General features: G+C 51.2%; 11 protein-coding genes across 11 annotated transcripts in view; 4 read left to right on the top strand and 7 right to left on the bottom strand.

The window, feature by feature from the left end:
* Positions 1-2047: 2047 nt before the first annotated feature.
* BDZ99DRAFT_453921 (uncharacterized protein) lies at positions 2048-4113 on the bottom strand (the record flags this gene model as incomplete). Its single annotated transcript, XM_033718355.1, has 3 exons — positions 2048-2488; positions 2553-2988; positions 3215-4113. 3 exons carry the CDS (start codon positions 4111-4113, stop codon positions 2048-2050), a joined length of 1776 nt encoding a protein of 591 aa, XP_033570098.1.
* Positions 4114-4737: 624 nt separating this feature from the next.
* BDZ99DRAFT_174775 (aflYb/ hxtA/ putative hexose transporter) lies at positions 4738-6943 on the bottom strand. Its single transcript, XM_033713001.1, has 3 exons — positions 6702-6943; positions 6191-6643; positions 4738-6137 (listed from the first exon to the last, which is right to left on the bottom strand). Exons 2-3 carry the CDS (start codon positions 6462-6464, stop codon positions 4756-4758), a joined length of 1656 nt encoding a protein of 551 aa, XP_033570097.1. The 5' UTR covers positions 6465-6643; positions 6702-6943; the 3' UTR covers positions 4738-4755.
* A 217-nt stretch (positions 6944-7160) lies between these two features.
* On the bottom strand, positions 7161-9387 carry BDZ99DRAFT_576388 (glutamyl-tRNA synthetase). The gene is made up of 2 exons (XM_033728578.1): positions 8941-9387; positions 7161-8887 (listed from the first exon to the last, which is right to left on the bottom strand). The coding sequence occupies exons 1-2, from the start codon at positions 9336-9338 to the stop codon at positions 7366-7368; spliced, it is 1920 nt and encodes a 639-aa protein (XP_033570096.1). The 5' UTR covers positions 9339-9387; the 3' UTR covers positions 7161-7365.
* On the top strand, positions 9185-11669 carry BDZ99DRAFT_468474 (aspartyl-tRNA synthetase). The gene is made up of 3 exons (XM_033721250.1): positions 9185-9611; positions 9665-10904; positions 10977-11669. The coding sequence occupies exons 2-3, from the start codon at positions 9682-9684 to the stop codon at positions 11386-11388; spliced, it is 1635 nt and encodes a 544-aa protein (XP_033570095.1). The 5' UTR covers positions 9185-9611; positions 9665-9681; the 3' UTR covers positions 11389-11669.
* BDZ99DRAFT_512230 (DNA-directed rna polymerase III 25 kd polypeptide) lies at positions 11649-12613 on the bottom strand (the record flags this gene model as incomplete). The annotated part of the gene is made up of 6 exons (XM_033724613.1): positions 11649-11780; positions 11847-11982; positions 12058-12117; positions 12183-12273; positions 12328-12523; positions 12602-12613. 6 exons carry the CDS (start codon positions 12611-12613, stop codon positions 11649-11651), a joined length of 627 nt encoding a protein of 208 aa, XP_033570094.1.
* Positions 12614-13011: 398 nt separating this feature from the next.
* On the top strand, positions 13012-14038 carry BDZ99DRAFT_482354 (DUF947-domain-containing protein; the record flags this gene model as incomplete). Its single annotated transcript, XM_033722479.1, has 2 exons — positions 13012-13840; positions 13899-14038. The coding sequence occupies 2 exons, from the start codon at positions 13012-13014 to the stop codon at positions 14036-14038; spliced, it is 969 nt and encodes a 322-aa protein (XP_033570093.1).
* Positions 14039-14666: 628 nt separating this feature from the next.
* Positions 14667-15116, bottom strand: BDZ99DRAFT_482353 (uncharacterized protein; the record flags this gene model as incomplete). Its single annotated transcript, XM_033722478.1, has 1 exon — positions 14667-15116. The coding sequence occupies one exon, from the start codon at positions 15114-15116 to the stop codon at positions 14667-14669; it is 450 nt and encodes a 149-aa protein (XP_033570092.1).
* Positions 15117-16078: 962 nt separating this feature from the next.
* BDZ99DRAFT_526874 (uncharacterized protein) lies at positions 16079-18253 on the bottom strand (the record flags this gene model as incomplete). The annotated part of the gene is made up of 4 exons (XM_033726182.1): positions 16079-16093; positions 16170-16369; positions 16421-16808; positions 18044-18253. 4 exons carry the CDS (start codon positions 18251-18253, stop codon positions 16079-16081), a joined length of 813 nt encoding a protein of 270 aa, XP_033570091.1.
* Positions 18254-20161: 1908 nt separating this feature from the next.
* Positions 20162-21170, bottom strand: BDZ99DRAFT_174726 (DUF1531-domain-containing protein). Its single transcript, XM_033713000.1, has one exon. It carries the CDS (start codon positions 20808-20810, stop codon positions 20343-20345), a length of 468 nt encoding a protein of 155 aa, XP_033570090.1. The 5' UTR covers positions 20811-21170; the 3' UTR covers positions 20162-20342.
* A 177-nt stretch (positions 21171-21347) lies between these two features.
* Positions 21348-21674, top strand: BDZ99DRAFT_482350 (uncharacterized protein; the record flags this gene model as incomplete). Its single annotated transcript, XM_033722477.1, has 1 exon — positions 21348-21674. The coding sequence occupies one exon, from the start codon at positions 21348-21350 to the stop codon at positions 21672-21674; it is 327 nt and encodes a 108-aa protein (XP_033570089.1).
* Positions 21675-22161: 487 nt separating this feature from the next.
* BDZ99DRAFT_503504 (uncharacterized protein) overlaps positions 22162-23852 on the top strand; it is a gene marked incomplete at its 5' end in the record, with an annotated part of 2987 nt that continues 1296 nt past the window's right edge. The window contains 3 exons of the mRNA XM_033723972.1: positions 22162-22860; positions 22938-23078; positions 23133-23852. Of these exons, the coding sequence (XP_033570088.1) occupies positions 22162-22860; positions 22938-23078; positions 23133-23852 (1560 nt within the window). The remainder of the gene's footprint in view (positions 22861-22937; positions 23079-23132) is intronic.

Here is a 23852-nt window from a genome sequence, read left to right as displayed (position 1 = left end):
CATCTAACACAATTTTAGCCTTTTAGGCAACCTTTTTTGAACTCAGTCACCTACTCTCCTCATCTCTACACTCCCTCGTCGAACACAGATCTGTGTGCCTCTTTCTACTACTACTAGAAGTGCATCGAAAGACCTTCAGAATTCCGGATTTCCTTTGGAGGATTAATTATCTCGCCAGGCCACTTCAGACAGTGACTGCCTAGTGTACACATGCTGGTCTAGTAAGTGCTATCTCCAGGTCCTCATCGGGACATGGAAGCACTAGAAGTGGTGTCAGAAGAGTGTTAACTTTCGATGAAGAGGCGTCACATTCTGTTCCTGGTCGATATCTAGGACTGGATCATTAGTTTGGGCACACCGACAGATCTCTACTCGGGCCCCACTCTTGCTCCCTCAATACCACAAGGAGAACTAGGCTAGCTAGTAGGTAGCCTGCCAGTCAAGAAATTGCGTTATTGTAACTGTATCAACCATTACATCGCGGTCGGAATCCTAAAAGCTTATCGAAGTACCCCAAACAGTGACAAAAGGACGTATTTGGAATTTTGGCAAGACACTATACCGTGCCGGCAAGAACACGCTCGTTCGTTTCACTATGCCGTCTATCTGTAGAATTCTTTCTCTCCTGCCTGGTATATTCATACGTTTCTGACGCTACAACTCTCGAAGAGGAGATCGACCAGATACACAACGGACCGCCTCGAGAGCCTTACTCCAACACTTTCACTCTACTTCGTACCTGCCGCTAGATTCACAAAGAGAGCAGTCTGATCGCCTTCCAGAATGTTCCGTTCCGGTGCCATTTTCCCTCTCGCTATCTAGAGCTACCGTGTACGTCAATTACTCTCAATGGCCACCTGAGAACCTTAGCCATAGATCAGATTAGCTCTATAGGACACATGACCACCAATATTCCTAGAACTGCTGTATCAACATCAACTATTTGTCGCAATTGGGGGAGATCACTCAATTGCCACTTCTCCTGGATACACTCGTCCTCATTGGGAATGACGATTACCCGGTTCCATCGTATCATGCAACTCAGCTGTTCTCGTTTCTTTGCCAGGGTGCTCGCGACGGCGTTTTTCAGAATTTGTCACTGTGCAGAGAATTGGGGGCCAATGCTCCGCGACTAAAATTATATTCTTTAGTGCAGAGTTCTTTCGGACCAATCTCTTGTCGTACTATCACAATCCGATAAATCCTAGGCCAATTCCCTCGGGGGCCCCGCTAGCACAAAACATGACTTTCGCCGAACGATGGAATTATGATAGGTTCGTCGAGGGCGACTATATATTTTCTGACTTCGATGAGCTATTTCGTCTTTGGCGCTGGTCGTACTCCGCTGGCCAATTTTTGGATCCCGCGGACCTAGCATAGATCTCAAAGTCGAGTTTGATCGGATCTAAATCTGCGTGTTATCCTCTACCACAACTGAAGGGACCCCAGCGCACTTTAGGAAATCTGAACATGACTCGAGTCTATCATTTTGAACAGTTAGAAATAAGCAGCATCGTATTGGTGTTTCGCTTTCAATCTCTTCAGACGCCCACCAGCCTTCTAACCCTCGTTTACGCGTTCTCGAAAATCAGCTTCCCATATCCCGTGTATTGCAAGACAACGCTGGCCTTCTTCATTATGTCGTCTGTCTCCAAACTGCTTTTTCTTCCTGCAGAGCTATAGAGAGTGCTGTACTCCTACCCTCTCGGTCTCGTTCTTCCCAATTCCATCAACACAGGACGCTGCATCTCGGTTCAGTGACATTCAATACTAGTATCGAATAAAAAATCTCCTCGCCTAGCGCTCGATCCGTCCTACCTCCAAGATAAAGCATCCTAACCTTTCGCTTTTTCGCCATTCAACCCCCTAGCATGTGGATACGGGCCAAAATACGCCACAGCACAAACCCACTCCCTCAACACACGCGCCAAAGTATCCCCCGACTACAGGCGCTAGATTACTCAAACATTCACGGCTCAAACACTATCTTCTTGACCTTATTTACAATTCACAAACAGCAACTTAACCAACCACCCCCACACCACCCTCACACCATCCCCCCAGCACTCTCCCCAAACCCTCCAAACCCCCCAAAAAGCGTTGCCCCATCCTGCCTTTCCTGCGCCGCCCCCCTCCTCGCACACGTATACCACTCCTCCTCCTCCTCACTCCCCGAGCTCAGTTCCCTCACCGTCTGCGGCGACGTAACCGCCAAGCCAAGCGTCGTCAGCTTATCCTGCAAAATCGACAACAGCGCGGGATTCCCGCCACGGAAAGACGCCAGCAGCGACGTGAGCGACGCAACCAGGTCGCGTGGGCCGAGCGTGAGCGAGTTGGCCGTAGAGTTTGAAGAAGCGTAGTTTGCGTGCGGGGGAGGGAAGGGGAAGGCGGGGGGTGAGGAAGAGCTGGAGGTCGGGGAGAGGCTGAGGTTGGGCACGCAGATCATGACGTCGGCGAGGGTGTTGGTGATGTCGAAGAGTTTGGTTTCCTTTGCGGGCGTCAGCTCTCACTCATTCGATGATTGGACCTTGGAAAGGGGGGGTCCAACGCACCATCCCAGGCCCATGCGCTTCCAAGCTCTCCCGCGACAGATTCGCGGCTTGCGCTAGCACGCTCTTTGCGATCTTGGCTGGGAAGGAGAAGGAGAACTCGTCGTTCTCGTCTGCGGTATGCAGATTTGTGACAGCTAAAGCATGCTGCCAGAGGTAGATCCGCATCCATTGCTGCGTCATGGAGATATCTGCGCGCTGGATCTCGTTGCCGGGGGGTAGGCCGGCGAGGAGTTCTTGGCTGAGGCGGCGTTGGGCGCGGGAGACGGCGAGGCGGGAGACGGCGGAGTCGGCGCGGATGGTCTCGTCGAGGATGTGGAAGAGGTGGCAGAGGCGGATGAAGGTGGCTGAGATGGTGCCGTCGGTTGTGTGCTCGAGGGGTGGGAGGTCGGAGGCGCGTTCGAGAGTTATGGGGACGTCGTGTTGGATTGAGTGGGCTCTTTTACGGGGTCTGTGAGTATACTATGGTGATGAAGAAATGAAAGTGTGACGATGCTGAAGCGATAGAAGACTAAATGACGTGAAGAGAAGCTGATGAGGTACAGTAAGGCTTAAGGAGAACCCCCTGAAAGACTGATATATAAGTTCCACGACATCGCTCTCGTGCTCAAAGCAAACCAGAAGCATTTGAAAACTTGTTGGAAAGAGACTGGTTGCAAACTCACCTTTCAGTGATAAACAAAAGCCAATATATCCTCAACAAGTACTGCTGCTGCTCCGGCTCAAGACTCTCATAGTACGTAGGCTTGTGCAAGCCAACCATATGCGCCATAGTAATCGCTTCAGTCAAAAACAATGTCGAGCTCGACATCCGCCCGATGTTCGCAGAGTACACATGAAGGAAGAAGCAGCCCAGCAGCGTTGATGGGGTAGGGTGTTCCTGATAGTCGTATGAGAACCTCGCCCGTTTGGCCTCAGATTCAAAGTGACCACCCGACATAGGAGGATATCCAGCTGCTGTAGATAGATCGACACTGTCGTCGTATTGGAACTGGGTGATAGTAGCCGCACAGACGGCGCATGCGAGGGTATAGGCTTCCATGTCGTTTTGATGCGTGAGGAGGCGAGCGATCAGTGACTCGGTATCTACGACCGGCCAAATCCCGTAAGCTCGTGACTGGTAGATTTCCAGGTAGCGGGAGAGAGTTGATATAGACACTCGAGATGATGCTTGAGGAAGGTCTTCCAGTGACGGAATCGGTGGTGCTTTGAGGTATCCATATTCCTCAAAGGTAAGTTGGGACTCCGATCTAGAAGAGACACTCTCTGGTGGCAAAGAGCTATCAATCGGCTCGACATTCGAGGGGAAAGAGCTGTCAAACCCAGCACTCGTAGGAGCTTCAACGGGACTGGCGCTCGTAGCACGTGACGAGTTCTGAATACTATGTATCTTGGCCGCAGTATGCCCCCTTGGGCCCTTTGGCCCCGATTTCTTGTGAGTCTTCAGATACGTGCAGTTCCATGACGCTGAAATACAGCGGGAACATGGTTGGCTGCCGTCACACCGAATCTTTCGCACTGAGCAAGCGTCGCATGCACGGGACGTCCCCTTGCGAGAAGGCATTGGTCGCAGGGATCGGGATTGGTGCTATCGGTAGGATTTCGCATCCCCGTGTGGTGGAAGCTATAGCCGCATGCTGTGTTCCCTACTCAAATTCTGGAACAAGCTGGTGTAGCGTAGGTTGGATGTGCTGGGTTGGGTCGGTGGGACTGCGGTAGTGTGGTGAGTTTGACGTATCGCCTTGAGGCGCATATCACATAGTAAGTGTTCGATAGAGTGGAGACGCGACTCGGCAACAGAAAAACTAGAGGAAATATGCCTAGGAAGCTGCAGAAGGTTGAGACGCAGCCGTCGTTGAGTTGCCACCAGGTGCGGAGCCTGCATGGATAATCTTCGGTAGGCGGGATCGAGGCACCAATCACGAACACTTTCAAAGGATTCAGGTATATATATGCGGGTAGGAATAAGAGATCTGATATTCTGCTAACGTCTGGTGCGCGATTAACGCTATTCGACCCGTTGTTTCCCGGCATTTGGCTGAAAAAGACGCGATATTTTCTACGTTCGTCCTCTGATATCTTCACACATCCAGGTATAGGTAGTCTCAAAGACGAGCATTCCAAGTACATTCCAGTGAGTGCCGAGAATCGTAATCTCTATCTATACTGAGATGCCAAAAAGTCTACTAAATACACCTAGAAGACGCTACGACCCCTTTGTTTCAATATATTCACGATGTACGCTACCTTTCTCCACCATCGAGTTCACAAGAGCTAGTGACAGCCGCCGTTCAGCTCCTGGGACAGCGCTTTCGCCGTCGAATACTATGGCAATCTCCTCCAAAGTCCTACCTTTCGTCTCCGGGAAAAGAAAGTAAATGATGAAAAGCATCGAAGTCAGCGTCGCGATATATACAAAGTAAAACTTCCACTGTATAGCACCCAGCGCTATGGGATTGACGTACTGGTTGAAGAATCCTGCTCCGAACACAACCGTCAAGTTTATAGAGAGCCCTTTGGAACGAAGGTGAAACGGGAGGATCTCGACCGGGTATGCGATCGAGAGGGGCGTGAAAGCAATGTCATAGAATCCGAAGAAGACGAAGAGGAAAGCAACTACGGCACTTCCTGCGGATTTAATATGCTGTTCAGCGAAGACGGCGGAGAGTGCAGTGACAACGATGAAAGAAACAAGCATGCCACAGGCCGAGATCATCCACAGCGGCCGACGTCCATATCTCTCGGCAGCCATGGCTCCAGCAGCTGCCAGAAGAGCATTCCACATTTGGAGACCAAGATTGATCGCGGCTTGTGAGACCGAAGAAGTGATACCGACGGACTCGAGTATGGGAGCCAGGTAGTAGGAGACGATTCCGTTGCCGGCCCACTGGATCATGAAGCCCACCAAGACACAAATCAGGAGTCGATGCCGGTTCCCTTTCGATTCCAAAAATGATCTGAATCCAGTTGAGTTTGCGACTTCTCTTTCTTGTTCGATTGCTTCGCATATCTCACTGAACTCATACTTCACAAGCTCGTCTTCAGCATCACCATTTGCGTGATACCTCGCCAGGATAGTAAGAGCCTCTGCCATTCGATTCTTCGAAACGAGCCATCTGGGCGATTCGGGAACTATGAAGAGGCCCAGAAGTTGAATGCCAGGGAATAGTCCTTGGAGAAGGCATGGAAGCCTCCAGCTCCAGCTGCTATCGAGAAACAGAGTTCCGAGCGTAACGCACGCAGAGACGATGGCGCCCCAGTACCAGACGGCCTGGAATAGTGCGGTCACTTGGCCCCGGTGCTTCGGATGCGCAATTTCAGTTGTGAGGGGCGGTGCTGATGTTTGTGAGAATCCAAGTCCAATGCCAAGCATGATTCGAGTGCCTAGAAATGCCCAAGGACCGTAGGTTGCACACTGGATTATCGCAGCGGCGACCATAAGGAAGGATCCAATGCCTACGGTGTATCGGCGGCCTATCTGATCACTCACGTACGAAGCTGGAATAAAGCTAGGGAGTCCTCCTAGGCTGATACCAGCAATGATGAGGCCTAGGATATTGGTCGATATATGTCCCAGGTCATCCTTGACTATACGCGATCGTCAATATCCTGAAGCTCTACTAATGCATGGATGTGCATACACCGAGGAATCGCAAGCAAGCCATTCATAAGGCTTCCGTCGAATCCGTTGGCAGCTGCGGAGGCGAACATCATTCCCACGCCAATGTTGAGCCTCCGGAGCCCAGGATCGTGTATCCATTTCGAGTTGACGTTATTTCGGAGACTTTTATACGCAGCATTTCCACCTTCCAAGACGATGCCGCCTGGTCCGCCCATTCTTGGAGCTGTAATTGGTAGCTTTGAAGATCGAGACTGGGAGGCGCAGGACGGGTAATAGTGCCTCAGATTGAGCATCCACGGCCGAAGTTATTGCTCATGGACAGAAAGACAGTAGAGTCGAGGTGCTCTTATATAGAGATAATTAACAAGAAGAAGAGGTGTTCAGGTTACACGCCTGCATGGAGCACGGAGCTCCTCAAGACCACTTTCGAGGCATTTGGGGAAGTGTGGCGGTTGGTGGTAAACGGCATGAGGTGAGTGACACTGGCTAAAGCAGAGGCCGAACCGGCACTAATGCACCCGCTTTTCCATCCCCAGATCCGGAGGCACACTAGATGCATAAAAGGAATGCCATTTGCTGGGATGCTAGCGTGGTGGCGGTAGAATACGCGGAAAGATTTTGCATCGCACCTTAGCGCTTCTCTGCCAGTCAATCATCGCCGTCTGCCCGTCTCCGTGAGAAGTGGCTTGCTGCAAAAGACGCAAGGCGGCAGAGATGCCGTTCTCGACCGCCGGACCGCTTCCAAAATGGAGGTCTGGAAGGCTCCTGTTGTGGTGAAGTCTGCTGATTGATGGCCTTACCTTCTCACGTTGTTCCGAATGCGCCCGACGTGTGCTAGATTCGACGTTTGATAGTCTTTTCAACGAAAAAGGGCTTTTGATGACATCGAGAAAAATCCTCCGGAACGAGGAGAGTAGGTAGGTTGAATTTGCGGGGAAGCTCTAACTGTTCTCGGTAAGCCGGTCACGTGAGGTCATCGGTCACGCTTTCGAGAGTGAGATACAATTGTTCTTTTCAACAATGGAGCAATAAGGTTCTCAGGACAGTTGAATAGCATGAAACAGTCGATTGCCTGGCTAAAAACGCTCTGCTTGTTTCATGAAGCTGCTTAAGCAAGGAAACCTACTTTTAGCCTATCGCATTCGCTTCAACCATCGTTTGATTCATTTGTCGTGACGCCAAGTCTGCTACCATCTATTTCGCCTTCTCCTGCTTACCCGTCGGGATTTGGAAGCACACAGCCGGCTCACCATGTTTGAATGCCTTGTCGATTCTGAAGTATCCCTTCCGATCGAACTGAATGATGTCGTCCTCCTTCAGCTCAGCCACATTGCAGTCCGCTAGCGTATGCGAGCGGAACTCCGTCTTTGGCGTCAAGAAGTCCTCCAACTGGTCACCCTCCTCGAGCTTGTCCTTCGTAATCAGGTAGTCGAAGTCTACGAGGTCGACTGGGATGAGCTCCTGATCGGTCGAGAGCCACGTGATTTTCTTGCTAGTCTTCTTGACATCACCTTGGAGGTGTAGCTCAAGCTCGACGCCGGTGACGGTTTTTAGACCTGCGGGTGAGGCGAGCGGGTTGATGGAATGCGAGACACTGCGTACGATAGCGTTGCCCCAAGCCATAAGGGTGATCTCCTCGTCTTGCGCGAAAGAGGCGGCATCGGCCTGCTCGATGAGGATGGACTGACTATATACGACCTTCTTAGTTCCGACGGCCTTGTTCTTGGCGTGCTTGTCTTTCTCCTCGGTGTAAGGGGCGTCCCGGGCGCCGATAACTTTGACGGGGACTTTGCCCTCGGTGGATATGGCGGTAAAACGGGGCGCAACTGGGTCGATGTACTTCTTGTTGGTAGCCCAGAAGGTTGTCCAATCGAGATTTACGATGTTCTTGGAAGGGCCCTGCTTGAGAATGAACTCCTGTAAAGCAGGAATCGTCATACCGCGGCGGCGAACACCACGAACAGTAGGCATACGCGGGTCGTCCCAACCCCACACTACGCCAGTGTCTACGATACGGGTGAGCTTGCGCTTCGAGAGCAGGGTTCGGCGGAAGTTCATGCGGGCAAAGTCCCAGTTGTAGACATTGCGAAGCTTGAGGGCTTTCAGGAACCATTGGTACTGAGCGTCGCGGTCCTTGTACTCGGTAGTGCGGAGAGCGTGTGTCACTCCCTCAAGGGCATCGATGAGAGGGCAGCAGAAATCGTAGGTTGGGTAGATCTTCCACTTGTCCCCTGTCCGGTGATGAACCTCGGGGCTGCAGCGATAGATGACCGGATCACGCATGGCCTTGTTCGGGTTGTCGACCGAGATCTTAGCCCGAATGCACCAACGTATACCCTCAGCCGTGCCCTTCTTCATCTCCTCGAACCTGGCCAAGTTGTCCTCTACAGTCGCATCACGTCGCTCGCTGGCAATGCCGTTCATGCGCTCATCCCGCATCTTCTCCTGCAGCGTGTCGTCCGCATAGGCGTTGCCGTCCTTCAGGATCTGTACACAGTACTCGTATAGCTCCTGGAAGTAGTCACTCGTATGAGATGTCTTGTCTGCCTTGATGCCCATAAGCGCCAGATCCTCCACAATTGCATCCTGGTACTCCTGTTTCTCTTTGATGGGATTGGTGTCGTCGAAGCGGAGGAGGAGGATTCCCTTGTACTTCTTGTGCGCGAAGAAGTCATTGAGAAGGGCGGCTTTCGCGTGCCCGATGTGGAGATAGCCTCTTGGAGAGTAGTTAGCACATAGCATGGAATTGAGTCTGTTCAGGCAACGTACGAAGGCTCAGGCGGGAATCGCGTGATGACGGTCCCCTCAACCTCCTGTAGTCCAATGTCGAAGCTCCCACCCTCATCCTTGGCCTTCTCTTCTGCTGTCTTCGTTCCTTTGGCAGGGCGTACAGGTAGCGTCGCGGTCTCGGGTGATGTCTCCTCGATGTACTTGAACCATCGAGACAAATTGGCCATGAGGCCTTGCTTGATGTAGGCATGCGCCACGCGGTTCTCTCTCAGTGTCCTCCAGACGGTAGTATCGGCGTCTGAGAGACTGTATCCCACGATGTAAGATCGGAGGGTCAGATGGGCGTCAAGCTCAGCTAGTGCACCTTCGATGCTCTTCAGGTTAAGAGCCGTGAGGTTCTGAGCTCTAGCCTGCCACTCGTGAATTTGGGCGTCCATGGTGAGCGCGAATCGATGGTGTGATGAGCTCCGGTCAGGAGCCGCAGGGTTTTATGCTGGATTGGTGGCTAGAATACTGTATGACTCCTTGAACAGGTGATTCAGGAACCTTAGAACGACAATTTTCTGCCCCACTACAAAGGATCGTCTCAGCCCCTCACTACAAACAACACTTACTAGGTACTTCGTAGAGTCACAATACACGCGACGATATCAATTGCACTCTGACGCTATTGTTTTGCTCGGTGGAGCCGCTCAGAGCCACTCTTAAAGGTACGCGCGTGGAAGGCCTTCACCATCATTTATTGTTGCCTGACCTGACTCAGAAAGGTGAATCCCCATCATGGCCGACGCAGGACCTGCAGAGCCGTCGAAAAACGCGTTGAAGAAGGCGGCCAAGGAGAAAGAGAAGGCCGAGAAGAAGGCCGCCGCAAAAGCTCGAGAGCTGGCTGAGCGACAGAAGAAAGAGGCCGACGATGCCAACGACGTCTCCGTTGACTCATATGGCGAGCTCCCTCTATGCGGATCCGTCGAATTCAAGCCTACAAACATCCCTCGGGAATCGCTAGCCAACATCGCCCAGCATGAAGACAAGACCATTGTCTTCCGCAGCTGGGTTGTGAATGCCCGTGTTCAGTCCGCGAAACTAGCTTTCTTGAACCTGAGGCAGGGGCTCCATACCGTTCAGGCTGTCGTGGCCGCGAGCGAGACGCTAAGCAAGCAGATGGTCAAGTTCAGCGGCAATATCTCTACCGAATCAACGATTGTGGTGCATGGCTTGGTCAAGAAGACGAAGGAGCCGATCAACAGCGCGTCGATCAAGGACTACGAAATCCACATCCAGAAGCTATTCATCGAAGCCAAAGCTGAGGTGCCGCTACCTCTGCAGGTCGAGGATGCCGAACGCCCAATCCCAAGCGAAGGACTAGGAGACGAGGACGACAAGGCTACGGAAGGAGGCGAGAAACCTATTGTGGGGCTAAATACAAGGCTGAACAACAGGACGTTGGACTTGCGAGCAAAGACCAATCAGGCGATCTTTGTCATCAAGAGCGGTGTTTGTGCTTTGTTCCAGGAATTTCTTAGCCAGAAGGGTTTCATTCTCATCCAGACTCCCAAAATCCTAGGCGCTGCGTCAGAGGGCGGCGCAAATGTCTTCGAGGTCAAGTACTTCGACCGCCCTGCCTTTTTGGCCCAGAGCCCCCAGTTCTACAAGCAGATGCTCATTGCTTCCCGGTTCCAGCGCGTTATGGAGATCGGGCCTGTTTTCCGTGCTGAGAACAGCAACACTGCGCGTCATCTGACTGAGTTCACCGGGTTGGATATGGAGATGGAGTTCCAAGAGAACTACCACGAAGTCATGGGCATGCTCGAAGATTTGATGCTGTTCATCTTCAAGGAGCTTAACTCCAGGTACAAAAAGGAGACCGACCTCGTCCGAAGTGTTTATCACGTCGAGGAGTTCAAGCTTCCCGAGTCGGGCAAAGTACCCCGAATTCCATTCACAGAGGGCATCAAGATGCTCCGAGAAGCTGGAGAAAAGCTAGGCGACTATGACGACCTAAGGTGAGCCCTTCCGATCCTTCCGATTCTTCCTATGTACCCCTTCGATCTGGCTATATCTAACTCCCTACTCAGCACACCCCAGGAGAAGCACCTCGGCCGACTTGTCCTCGAGAAGTACGGCACCGACTTCTACGTGCTTGACCAATTCCCCCTAGCAATCCGACCCTTCTACACCATGCCTTCTCCCGCGGACCCTCTCCTCTCAAACTCCTACGACATGTTCATGCGCGGCCAGGAGATCCTTTCCGGCGCCCAGCGTATCCATGACTCGAAACTCCTTGACAAGCGCATGCGCGAGCACGACCCACCGGTTGACCCTGAAGGCGCGGGCACTAAAGACTATGTGCAATCGTTCAAGTATGGCTGCCCGCCGCATGGTGGCGGAGGCTTTGGATTGGAGCGTATTGTGCAATTCTGGCTGGGTCTACCGAACATTCGGATGACTAGCTTGTTCCCGCGTGACCCTATAAGGCTCATGCCTTAGATGGAGGGGACGATAGGTAGTCATTGGACTCTGATTTTTTCCCTTATCGAGGATAAAACTTGCTTCTGCCAGCTCTGTCTAATGGAACGACGCCAAAGATGGGGATGATCGATAACCAGCTCGAATTTCTATAGTATAGAGGCGCATCAGAAGTAGTCAATAGAGCATTGAAACCCAAGCCGCCAATACAGAAGCCTTAAAAAGCTCACATTCAAACCCTTGCGCCTGAACTCCCTGTTGAGCATGCTGGCCACCTCCACCTATGCATCTACCTCCATCTCCGCATCCCCATTCCCCACACCCGCCAAACACGCTTGTCGCGCAGCCTCAATGTCCTCCCGGGTCTCCTCCCACCACAACACTGGACCCAGACCCGAAAGAACCATAGAACCCTGCCACCGAAGACCATTAGCTCGCTAACCCAGTTCACTCTACAAAATACAGTGAGTAGAGCTTACTATGATCCGATACGGCGGCCTCTCCTCGTTCGTATCCCAGTGCTCGTTCTCGACGCGGAAGCGCACGACTTCATTCTTGTCGTAGAAGAGCTCGGAACCCTCGGTATGCCAGACCCAAACTTTCTCGGCGGCGTTACTTTTGGCACAGTTAGCGGTAGTGGTAGGAAGAGGGGTACGGATAAGGGAGGGAGCAAGGAAATGGGTAGCTTACTATCGGACGCCGTCGGGCATCAGCGCCTGTGGAATGTAGACGTCGTCGAAGAAGTCGAGGCTCACTGAGGGGGCCAGCAAGTTGGGTTAGCGACGGGATGGAGGAGGGAACTGGAGGGGGGTTACTTGCCATATATTCCGGTGGGATCGGAGATTTTGATGTGCCCGATGATGACTTCGCCTTGGAAGGGGCGGAAGACTAGGAGGCGGAATTCGACTACGGGGTTGGGTTAGTGGTGGGAAGATGGTTGGGTGGGATAGGGAGTTCTACCGTTCACATTGACGATGCCGGTGCCGTGGCCGATGTTGCCTTCAGAGGATTTGATGAGGTCGAAGAGGCAGATGCAGACGCCGACTTGTTGGATGACTTTGTTCGCATACTTGGTGTTGATGCTGTCTTTCAAGGCCTGGGCGCTGGTCTTTCCGAACTCTTCGGGTTGGATTTGTATCAAATCGGAAAGGGTAGTCTTGAAGAATTGTAAGAATATATTATGGAATTGAAATTTGACGATTCTGAGGATGAGAGAAAGGAACAGATGGCTTACGAGAATGAACATGATGGCGGTGTTGATTATGGAGTATTCATTCTTTGGGTGGTTGGTGGAAATATCCTCAAGTCATGGATGTGGGTGAAATTTTGATGCTGGCAAGGATGAGTCGTTGAGTGAAAACCCGTTCTCGAGGAAATATCTCAGGAAAGACGAGATAGACAGCTGCAACCAAGGTCAGTATCTGGACGTTCAATGAGTTCGTAGACGGCTATGGCAGCATCATCATTTTATTGAAGGTTTGGCGTTACGTCGGGTTTGGAGAGTGAAAGGCGGAAGGGTATAATGCATAACGTTAGCGCGGGATCCACACTGCATAAACTCGCTAAACATAAAGTCTTGGCACGAATCCAAAGCCTGTCTGCGAAAAAGTTGCAGCTCCTGCTCCACCAAACTCCCAAGCCACGATGGTTTTACAAAAGACACTCAACCGCTCACTCCGAGCTCAGGATGATGATTCAGATGATGAGCAGTACTTGGGTGCATCCGGAGGCTCTTCCCCTTCTGTCCTAGACACAGGCGACGGAGACGACATCAACATCGCAAGCTCTGAATCTGAGGATGAGGATCCCAAGGCGAAACTCAGTACGGTTCCTTTCGGAATTGTAGCTAAAGCACAAGATGAAATCTTGAAACAGGGGGGTGGAAGCCGGAAACGGAAGAGGGGCTCAGATGCGGAAGGGCAGAGCAGTCAATTACAGGCGTTACGAGAACGGCTACGCGAACTCAAGGCACAGAAAAGCAACTCCAAAGCACATCCCACTCAGCAAAGCAAATCTTCGCGAGAAAAGAAAGAGGATTCAGAGGATTCGGACAGTGATTCATCGTCTTCTGACCAACCGATCCACGCTCGTTCCAGCAAGCATGCCCCAGCAACTCAATCCAGCAAACGAACTGTGACCCGGAATCGCCAAGTTGTCGAAGTAAAGAAACCTGTTCCCCGCGATCCTCGGTTTGATCCCCTCACTGGTCCAAGCCCTGATGATTCCAAGTTCAAGAAGAGGTATGGCTTCTTGGACGAGTACAAGGCATCTGAGATGGCAGAGATGCGAGCTAAGATCAAGAAGACCAAGGATGCGGTGGAGAAGGAGCAACTGAAGCGGGATCTTTTAGCCATGGAGAACCAGCAAAAAGCCCAGGAGTCCAAAGAGCAACGGCAGAAGATCGTGAGTGAGCATAGGAAGAAGGAGAAGGAGCTTGTCAAGGATGGCAAGAAACCTTTCTTCCTGAAGAAATGTGAGTTCAGTTCATCGCTTGTCACTTTGAATGTATGACCGCCTGACATCCTTTACAGCGGAACAAAAGAAGCTTGCGTTGGTTGATCGCTTTGCGAAGATGAAGAGCAAGGACCGTGAGCATCTCATCGAGCGCCGTCGTAAGAAGGCATCGCAGAAAGAGCGCAAGAATATGCCCGTCAACCGAAGAGGGGTGTAGACCCGAATATCCTTCACCGGTATCACTTAGAGTTCTTGGGTTAGCGAACTACTTCATGTGATAGGTGTGAATACACCAACCACAGTGTTTTGGCGATATCTCAAGAGCCAGTCCGATTTTCTCGAAGTCCCATCACGGAGCAACTACAGAATGCAAGGCGTCGGCATAATCTCAATACCATTGCCACGCAATTGCAGTAGGTGCCCTGAATTCCCGAGTTTAGAAGTCAGTTGCAGGCTTCTCCCAATAGATGCTAGGCACGAGTTCGACGTACTCAGCGTCTCTTCTGCTTTCTAGTTTAATTAATGCAACCACCAACTCAGCCACCTATGACAGAGCGCAACATGCGCTTCCGTTCATAGAAGTAATGTGTATAACGGAGCAGTTCGGAGAACTTCACGAATTCCCTCATCTTGTATTTCGGCTGCAACGACCGATTCCTCATTTATAACATTCTTCAATTGACCGCTACTTATCTCAAATGATGCCCTTACAGTCGCATGGTACTATGGTTCAAGTGGCACGGCCACGGGCCAACGAATTAAACCGTGTGAGCTACACGATTGAAAGAAATAAGGGAACTGAACTATTCTCACAACTGATTATGTCGATCCATTCTACTCCCCATCTACCCTCGTACCACAAATGTCTCAGGAGGGCTAGGCGAAGTATTAACAACGGCATCAAAGAAATCCCGATACTCATCTTCTTCAGCCCAAAGCTCTGGATCCACATTATAGCTCTGCAACTCCGACTTGCGCATCACCTTGATCACGGTTTCCGAAGACACTCGCCTTCCGGTTTCTGGATCCACCTCCTCCATTGCCACCACGCTCCGGAACGGTTCGTCGTGTCGCACGCGGCTCCCTACTGCGTGGACGAAGCCGTGTCGCGCGATGGCGACGATCAAGGACATTTCGTACGCGGCGGCCGCGATGTTGGAGTCCAGGACGGAACTGTACTCTCGAGCGACTTGCTCGGTGTAGAGGCTGTCGATCAGGACGATATCGCGCGAGCTTCGCACTATTACAATCCATTTTTCGGCATTGAAAACAGGGGTTGCGGTGTTAGTCTCCATCGCAGATACGTGGTTTGCGGGGGCAGCAGTGATGAACACTGTCGTAAGCACGTTAATGGGGAAATTTTGCGGAACTTGAATTAGATAAGAACCCGGTTGGGGATGTTGTTTGCTTTTATATCTTTCATCCCCGTCATATGTAGATTTTCAAGACGGATGCGCTGGTATGCGCTGGCTCACAGCTCATTCCAGTATGAAACGGGGATATGTATTATGCCACCTTCATCTTCTCCATGATGTCACTAATTGCTGATGTGTTTACACGTAGGAATGAAGTGTGTCTGGCAATGTCCGCAAATCAGCATACAATATTCATCTATCAACGAGTATGATCGGATGTGCTCCCATAACTATATTTCCAATCTTCTTCAAAATCTTCCACAACCTTCCTACCAACTGTCAACCACCTGTTCTCAGTCGTTTGGTCTTTTGATTTGATGTGGCAACACAATTTCCCCAATAAGTAACCAACGAATTCGTTCTCGTAAACACGCATGTTACTTAAGCTATCCCTTTCGTCCCGCAACTGTTCCGGCAGCTCGACATGGCTACATGCCTCCCCCGTCCCTACTGAAGAATCTACTCCATCAACCAAAGTTACTCCGGTGCCCCCCACATCCCCTCCCCGGCACGTGAGCGACGCGGGAAGGAATGAGGATTGACTAGGGGGTGACGGGTGTACCAACCTCCTGGGTCTATATATGCAATCGTGGGTACCCTTGCACGCAACGTCTGTATGCGAAACATCGTTAAGCTAGTTCAAAACAGGCCATGTGTAGGTTAATCGGACCGCAGATGGTCGGCTGCTGGAAAGCGGAGGAGTTTTTAGGATGTTTAGTAAGATGGAACGCAGCTAGTGTAACGCAGTTGAGAGATAGAGCAGGAGGGCGGGGAGTTTTCCTATTTTTTTTTCTAGGGGTTACGTCTTCTGGAGATGGCATGGAGGAATCAAACAGAGGAAGTCATTGGAGAGCGGTCTGTACAAATTGGCGAGAGGGACAATATTAGAGTTAGTTTAAGAATTTGTGGTAGTATCAAGTTATGTAGTATTACTACGATCCTCGATGTTTGGTGAAACCCCTCGAACTCTCGCCTATTCTTCTCTTGAGGAACTCCGTCGTCGGGCGCTTTGGTGGCATTGCGCAGGCAATGGTCTTTGCGGAGAATGAGGTAGATCTTAACGCCAGTGGGTGGGAGAGATGGGGCTATTCTCGACAGTTGTGCGCGTTCGCGGACAATCTCTTGGTGCGGGTCTGTGGTAGAAGTTAGCCCAAGAAGTGACAACGAGGGGAGATGTTTAATACCATGTCTCAAAAAGTTATACTTTGAGATAAGACGGTACATGAGTGTGAAGTCCAGGACTAGTGACAGTATGATGACCATTGCGAGAACGACCTCGGCCTTGAATTTTGGCTTCTTCACTGTTCTGTAGACAGCCATGAAGAAGATGCTGTTGGCGATCAAGCCTTCCACGCAGAGGACCATGCCGACGACGGCCCATGTGATGGGGCGGATCCAAGGGCTACCGCGTCGATTTACCTCGACTATGTCCTCTTCGTCACAGTCAACCTCTATCTTTACGACGTTTCCGCGAGAAGTGTTGGTTGATGTAGACGTGGTGTCTGTTGATGGAGGCGGGGTGTCAGTTGATGGACGAGGGGTGTCGTTTGATGGACGAAGAGCCTGTTCACTCTCGGTGTAGGTTAATGAACGAGGACAGGCCGAAAGGCCTGGTCTCTTACGGATTGGTCGTATAGTAGTGGGAAGTCTTCCTCTTGAAGCCTCAGAGGTTGTGCCCGACAATTTTGAGTTGGCTTGGGTAACTATTGCGAATTGAGAACTCTGTTTCTCAACCGTCCATTTTCCGTCCAATGTATCTTTCCATCGGAGAGTCGACCAATGCAGCGACCTTTTCGTTAGTCGCCCACACCGACTAGTGCTTTCAGGACTTCTGATGATAGGAGCTGCTTCGACAGAGTCGCCTCATTCCTAGATTCAGAGTGCAGAACTGACCTTGAATGGTGACGTGGATGTGAGCCTCCAGTGACTGGTGCTGGTGCTTTACCAGGGCAAGCCGGCAGAAGGGTGGATTCGAGGGCTTGTCGCTTGGTTCCGCTGATAGCAGTCTTCAGCCTTCTTAGATGCTTGAATCGGAGCTCTAATGCTCGTCGATGAGGTCTTCGGAGAAGATTCCTGGGGGAAATACACCCAACAACCGTCCTCCGATTGTCCGGGCAAATAAATCCCTTACTCTCCCACGATATCTCCCGTAAAGGAACCTGTCGGGCTAAGTTCTACCACCATCGCCCCGGGAATGGAGCCCTCGCGATTCAGTTCTTCGTAGACAAAGGGACCATCGGGTTGGTGAGAAGCGTACTGGCTGTTCCAACCTTAATCGGAGAGGCGTTCAGAGCCTGCCGCTGATTCCTCTACCGTGCCCTCTCAATTCAATTCAACTCAATTCACTCATTCCGCCAGCACCGCGTAACATTCATCCGAGCCGCAATATCTCTCAAATTCCCATCCCTCAGCTCCTCCACCTTCCTCTTCAGCTCCCCTTCGGCCAACACTTTTATCACCTTGATCGAAAGGTCTGGGTAATCTTGTCAAACTCTGGCGTGCTTGGGACAGAGTATTGAGGTCTGATAGGCCGATCGCGGCGACGGCGATTCCAGCTCCTGGGGGATGCATCGTATATTGCTAGCTTGTCAAGGCGGGAGGAAGCTTGGAGGTGCCAAAACGGTGGGAGAAGAGGACAGTCAGAAAGGGCGTGACTGATAGCGGGCTTGTGAAGATGGTCGAAGGAGAGGAGGATTCGAGATGTCGAGAGGCTTTGGTGGGTTCAGGGATAGAGGAGGTGAGCTGCTGGGTGAGCTGGCAGATTTGGTGCCAGGTTTGCAGGATAAGAAGGCTATGACGCTGCGCACGGCGGATTCGAGGGCTGCAACGGCGGGGGGGCAGGAGAGGCAAATTATCCACTTGAAGCTAGCAACAGTTCGGAAGGTGTCTGCGTAGATTTGAGTGTGAACTTCGTAGTTGACGGGGAAGTGAGTGAGGCGGGCTTTCATGCTGCTACGGAGGAAAGAGAGCGCGAAAAGAACAGTCTGGCTGCAACTCCACTCGACGTCCTGCCTCATAATGAAAATCCTGGATCTGAGACATATGAGAGTAATTCCAATTCTTTGAGGCCTGTCATGTCCGCAAAGTGAGATGATGTTGAGCTTTTGGGGTTGGATTGTTTTGAAAATATCACAAAGCGACTGTAGTGGCCAGCACCACCACGAATCGAACTGGGTCCTTTGCGAAGCCTTTACCTGGCCTTTGCGTAGCCCTCTCTCAACACCTAAACACCGACAGCGAGGCCTCCATGCGTCCTATACACACGCAACCAAATAGAAACAAAAAGCAAAAAGGTTACCTCACCGAAGTGAGGCAGAGCCTTTCCCAGTTCCGTATGCAGCTTCGTTCAACCCGGAGGATCCACGCCGTACTCTGAGTGACAGTGATTTTAGTGCAGCAATGGCGAACCACTACGCAACCACCCCGCCTCCCGCAGGACGGGGTGGGCTGTCAATTGGATACCGACCAAAATATTTCGAAATATAACCATTGACTGAGGTCTCACCTATGATATTTCACACGTTCCAGGTCACTGCTAAGGTGCTTCTCCCCAGCTCCCAATGATGTTGTCGCCGTCCGCGATGGTGTTCCTGATGGTGTCCGAGTCCAAAGAGATGATGGGGTCGGCCACGCCGCGTTTCTTGCGATGGCCGAGGCCTGGGTCCCTCAATGCTTTCCCTCGCACTTGGTTGGTGTTCCACGGGCTCGGTTTGATGTTCCGGTCCTCAATCACGTCTTGTGCCTGCCTCTCGCAATGATTTCCTTGGTGTTTTCGCATCTCACCTCCCCGACATGGTGTCGCAATCTTCCACAACGTTTCTCCACCACAACATCCCGTGTCGCAAAGACTTCCGTCACGTCACATCCACGTGAGATGTACGAGAGGATAAAGGGGGTGAAAGATTGGCACCAATTCCTACGCAGGCAGCGCCTTGCCGCGGTGCGTCATCATCCTCCACCTGCAGTAACAGCAGCCGTCCCTGTTGTTGACCACAATAGCTGACCATTCTTTTATTCCCACATACAGCTCATTCGGCCCCATCCACCTGCCTAGCGATCTCATCCTCTCTTCTTGAAGATTGTCCGGGCGTGGTAAAGGCGCGACGAAAGCCTTCGGCGGGCAGCGACATTGCGACAGATCCATCGAGACCTCAACACCGGCGTGTCGCATCCGTAGGAGATTATACCGCGTCTAGGGGAGGTACCAGGTGATCGCAACGGCCTAGGATTGAAAAGCATCGAAAAAGAGATCCCCAGGAGGTCAAAAACCTAATGCGCAACTCGCCGGTACCGAGATGGCGTTATAATCTTGTACGGCATCGCATCAGCCAGGCCAACCTTCATTCAGACCATACAGTCGTTGGAGCTCTATATGACATTGATAGTAGCAAGGTGGTGGTGCGATGTCACCGCAGAACAAGACATGGCGTCAAGTTGGCAACGAAAGGCAAAGGGGCATGGGATCGGGCTAAGAAATACGAGAGAAGTGAATGAACAAAGACCCCACAAGACCGGGGCTTCATCTCAACGAAGGTGTTCGAGCAAAAGGCCCAGTGATTCAAAGATTCAATTTTCACACTTGCCAGCACCGACACGGCGTCATAGTCCTTTGAAACATCCCAACACTCGCTCACAAGGTCTGCATGCCGAGTACATCTGTAAGATGTGTATTGCAAGACGAGACTACTAAATGGGCAGTGTGAAGGGAAGTCAATGGAGGCCATGACATGGCAGCACATTGGCATCAAGGACTCAAAGCCGTGCCCTTGAGTTTCAAGATACGAGCAATGTGAATCAGAGAAAGGTCCAAGGGGCCGAAGTTCCAGAGGAAGTCATCTTTCCAAGGGGTTCGAAAATCCAAAAGGTCGGGTAAAAAGAGGATGCATGAGCTTTTTCTCGAACAAGTGGAACCACAGGCACAGTCAAAGAGAAAAAATCAAGTATAGTAGAAAATCCAAGGGGCCAAACCCTTTAGTACCGCATGACCTACTCACACAGGCCACTTAAAGGCCGATTCAGAGCGCTGATGATTATTCACCCATAGCGCCAGCAATGCAAATCCCCCGTCTCACAGCCCCCACTGGCCACGTATTCATACACCCACCTCTACTCTTTCACAAGGAACTCCTCAATCTCAGCATCGCTCCCCTCAGCCTCATCTCTCAACCGCTGCTCCTCCCTCTCCAATGCCTCCCTGATAAACTTCCTCTGCCTTAACCTCGCCTTCCGCCCAAAATCCATGTCTGCGCCCGTGTGTACCTCGTCCCCGCTATCATCCTCGTCGCTCTCAACGCCCGGAATCTCGATCTTCGCGCCGCGCAGCTCGTTCGGGTCCATGAAGCCTCTATCCGCGCTCTCCTTCTCGTGTATCTGCATCTGTAACTTCGCGCCGAGTTTCATGATGTAGGGCCGAAGCAGGCAGTAGCCGCCGATGATGATGACGAGGCGGATGTAGTCTTTCAGGCGCAGGCTGGCAAAGGCGGACGACGTGTTGCGGGTTAAATTTCCGGACCAGGTGCGCAGGAGCGTGGGAATATCGGGAGCCGCAGTTGCAGAGGGAAATGGCGAGTCCATTCTGGAAGTCTACGTCGATATTCGAAGTTGGGGCGGGTGGAGTTGGGGCCTCGTGTCCTCAAAGCCGTCGGTTGTCGTGACGGGGGTAGCTGTATTGAAGGGTATGGCTTTTATGGAGATTTCTGGTCTTGGTATTGGTCTTTGTCGCATTCCAGTGTGTGTAGATGAAGCGAGTGGCTTGTATTGGGGGAAAAGTGTGAGAATTTGATGGGAACTCGTTTTTAGGGTGATCAATGAAGTGGAATGTCGCGCTGCTAGGAGGTAGAGTTTGGTAGCGAGAAATCGCGCTAAGAACACTTGCACGTGACACATGCATCGAGTCTTCACGTTTTTCAACTGCTCCTTGAAGATTGATTATGTTTTCAAGGCTTTGTACGTAGTCTAGCTAGTCTGAATAGTAAAAGAAGGGGGCAGGTAAACGCACACCCCCTTTCGAGTAACCACACACCCACCCCCCTTTCATCTGATCTTCTGATTGGCTCGGAGGGCTGCTCCGTAGCCTCCGATTCGCTTGCTTAACTTGCTCACTAATTCCGAATGCTTTCTCTAAATGCGGCCTTGATCACAATCAATTGCATCCTCCTCCTCTCCCTCTATAATATAGCAGCGCATATAGCAGCGCCTACGGCTACACCTGCAGCTAAGAAGCGCGGCCGGCCGCCTGGTGCAAAGGATAAGGTACCACGGAAAAAGGCACTTCAGAAGAAAGATAGTGCTCAGCCTACGCCTCAGCCTCAGCCTATGCCTCAGCCTCAGCCTCAGCCTCATCCTCAAGCACAGAGGCTTAGCCGAGAGGAGCTTCTACGTCAGCTTGCAGCGTATGATGAGGAAATCGAGGGGTATATTGATCAGGGTGAAGAGTAGGTGGAGGCGGCGATGCTAGGGGGCCAGGCTTCTCGAAAGGGGGTGTGTGTTTACCCGTCCCCTAAAAGAAATTCCTGTCTGATTAAGTCAAGATTTAATTTGCTTCAGTCCAATTTGTGGCCGTGTATTGGACTCTTGATCATGAAAATAATGTTTCAACACTTAGTTCTCCTCAGGTCTGCTCACACTTGCTCACCCTTGCTCACCCTTCCCCACTGGCTGCGGCACAGTCTCAGATGTACCTGAAGTAGGGTGCAGCTCAAGCCACTGCGGGGAAAGTTTGTCATTGACTCGGTCCTCGATCACAGGTGACAGGCGTACCCCGCATTTCGCTGACGTGTTCGTATATTTGCCTTGAGGCACCCCGTTTGTGAGAGGGAAAGTATTTGTTAAGTCTTTTCGTGGTTCACGATTTAAAGTTTCCAACTGACGGACACAAAACCAAGAATGAAGCAATGTACGCGGTTTCGACAAACAAACACGTGCAATGGTTTCACTATCATCGTTGATGCCGGTCCTTCTCGAGTATCTGACGATCGAAGAGGAGGCGCAAATTTATCAGCAGTTTGAAGGAATATGCCAACCCAACAGCCAAGTCCTGTGGAGCGGCGTGCCGCACAAAGTGGCTCAAAATTGGGCAGATGAACATGATATGCAGACACTTACTACCGCAATGGGTCCTCTCATGGATAAAGCGGATTCATTATGTTTAAGAAAGAGCAAGTCAGGTCTGCAATGGAGCAAATACATCAAGGGAGCCTCTGCAGTATTTTCGTGGTATATTTCAAGCGGTGAAAAGGTTACAATGTTGTCGCCACCGCCTCCAGAAAGATTCCATCCATCTGGACTGACCAACTACCAAGCAATCGAAGAGCCAATTTTAAAATGGGCAATAGCGGACCATACTATACTACGGATCGAAATGGTGCATCCAACCGTGAAAGGAGCAGAGAACTTCAGCTACCAGATGTGGCCCATTGATGAAACAGATAACTGGATTGCAACCTTTGGGACTGTAGCCATCAAGAAGCGCCCTTGGAGAGTAATGGGGAATGCCTTGCATCAAATGGCAATAAGGAAGGGCATAACGACCAACGAGAAATTTGGTGTTGGACATGGCACCAGTCACTTCAGTCAGGAGAGCGAATCTGGTGTGCATATGCCAATTGCGAGAGAGCAGAAAAAAGTAAGCTAGGTTAATATTAGGAGATTTTCAGAGACGGTTATAGTATTATGATATAAAGCTAACGATAAAAGAAACAGGAGTCCAAGGAAGCGACCAAGGCAATCCAACCCTCCAAGACCACAAAAGTAAAGAAAGAAGTAGTCCAAGAGAAAGTATCCACAGAGACCAAAAAAGCATCAAAGGCAATGAAAGCGTTAAAGGCAAAGAAAGTCTCAAAGGTAAGAAAGCATCAACAGCCAAGAAAGGGCCGAATAGCTAATTACCAATACAAGAGAACTCGAGACAACAGTCAAAAGAAGGAGGCCGCTTTGGTCCAGGAAACTACGGCACCGTACTATTTACGAATGTTGTCGTACAGGATCTACGTAGCAGGACTTATTTTGCTGGTTTTGCTGGTCGCTCTCATCCAATGCGCGTTCTGCACCTACGAAGAGCCCGCTGTTGAGGAGCCTGAAAGCCTAATGGGCGCTAGTGCTCCCATGATGTCTAGAGAATTACCTTTTCCTTCACCTCCTCCGCCACCCGAGGTCCCAGAATCAGTAGAAGAGGTCTCCGAGACTCCAGGGCCCCCCGCCATTGAAAAGCCTGCCGCCGTCGAATGGCCTGCCTTCAAAGAGCCTCCCGCAATCAAAGAGCCGGTCGCCGCCATAGATCAACACACTGAGAAACCCCATACGAAAGACTCCGAAACGTCTCCCCACCCGGATTGGTGGAATCTTGTAACTGAAGCAATGGAATCTACTCTGGTTAAAGAAAAAAAGAAGGACAAGAAGGGCAAGAAAAGCAAGAAGGGCAAGAAAAGCAAGAAGGGCAAGAAAAGCAAGAAGGGCAAGCAGGGTAAAAAGACTTTGACACCGTCTTCACCGACGCCTCTACCGCCGCTTAAGCTACCAACTGAATGTGAAGCTATTTCCCTGCCATCTTCACCTCCAAAGAAACCGAAAGAAAAGAAGGGTAAGAAGGGTAAAGATACTTCACCGCCGTCTCAACTG

Source organism: Mytilinidion resinicola, assembly GCF_010093595.1.
Source record: "Mytilinidion resinicola strain CBS 304.34 unplaced genomic scaffold BDZ99scaffold_28, whole genome shotgun sequence".
Taxonomy (NCBI): Eukaryota; Fungi; Ascomycota; class Dothideomycetes; order Mytilinidiales; family Mytilinidiaceae; genus Mytilinidion; species Mytilinidion resinicola.
Note: the sequence above shows the minus strand (reverse complement) of the source record. Positions and strands in the feature narration are given on the sequence as shown.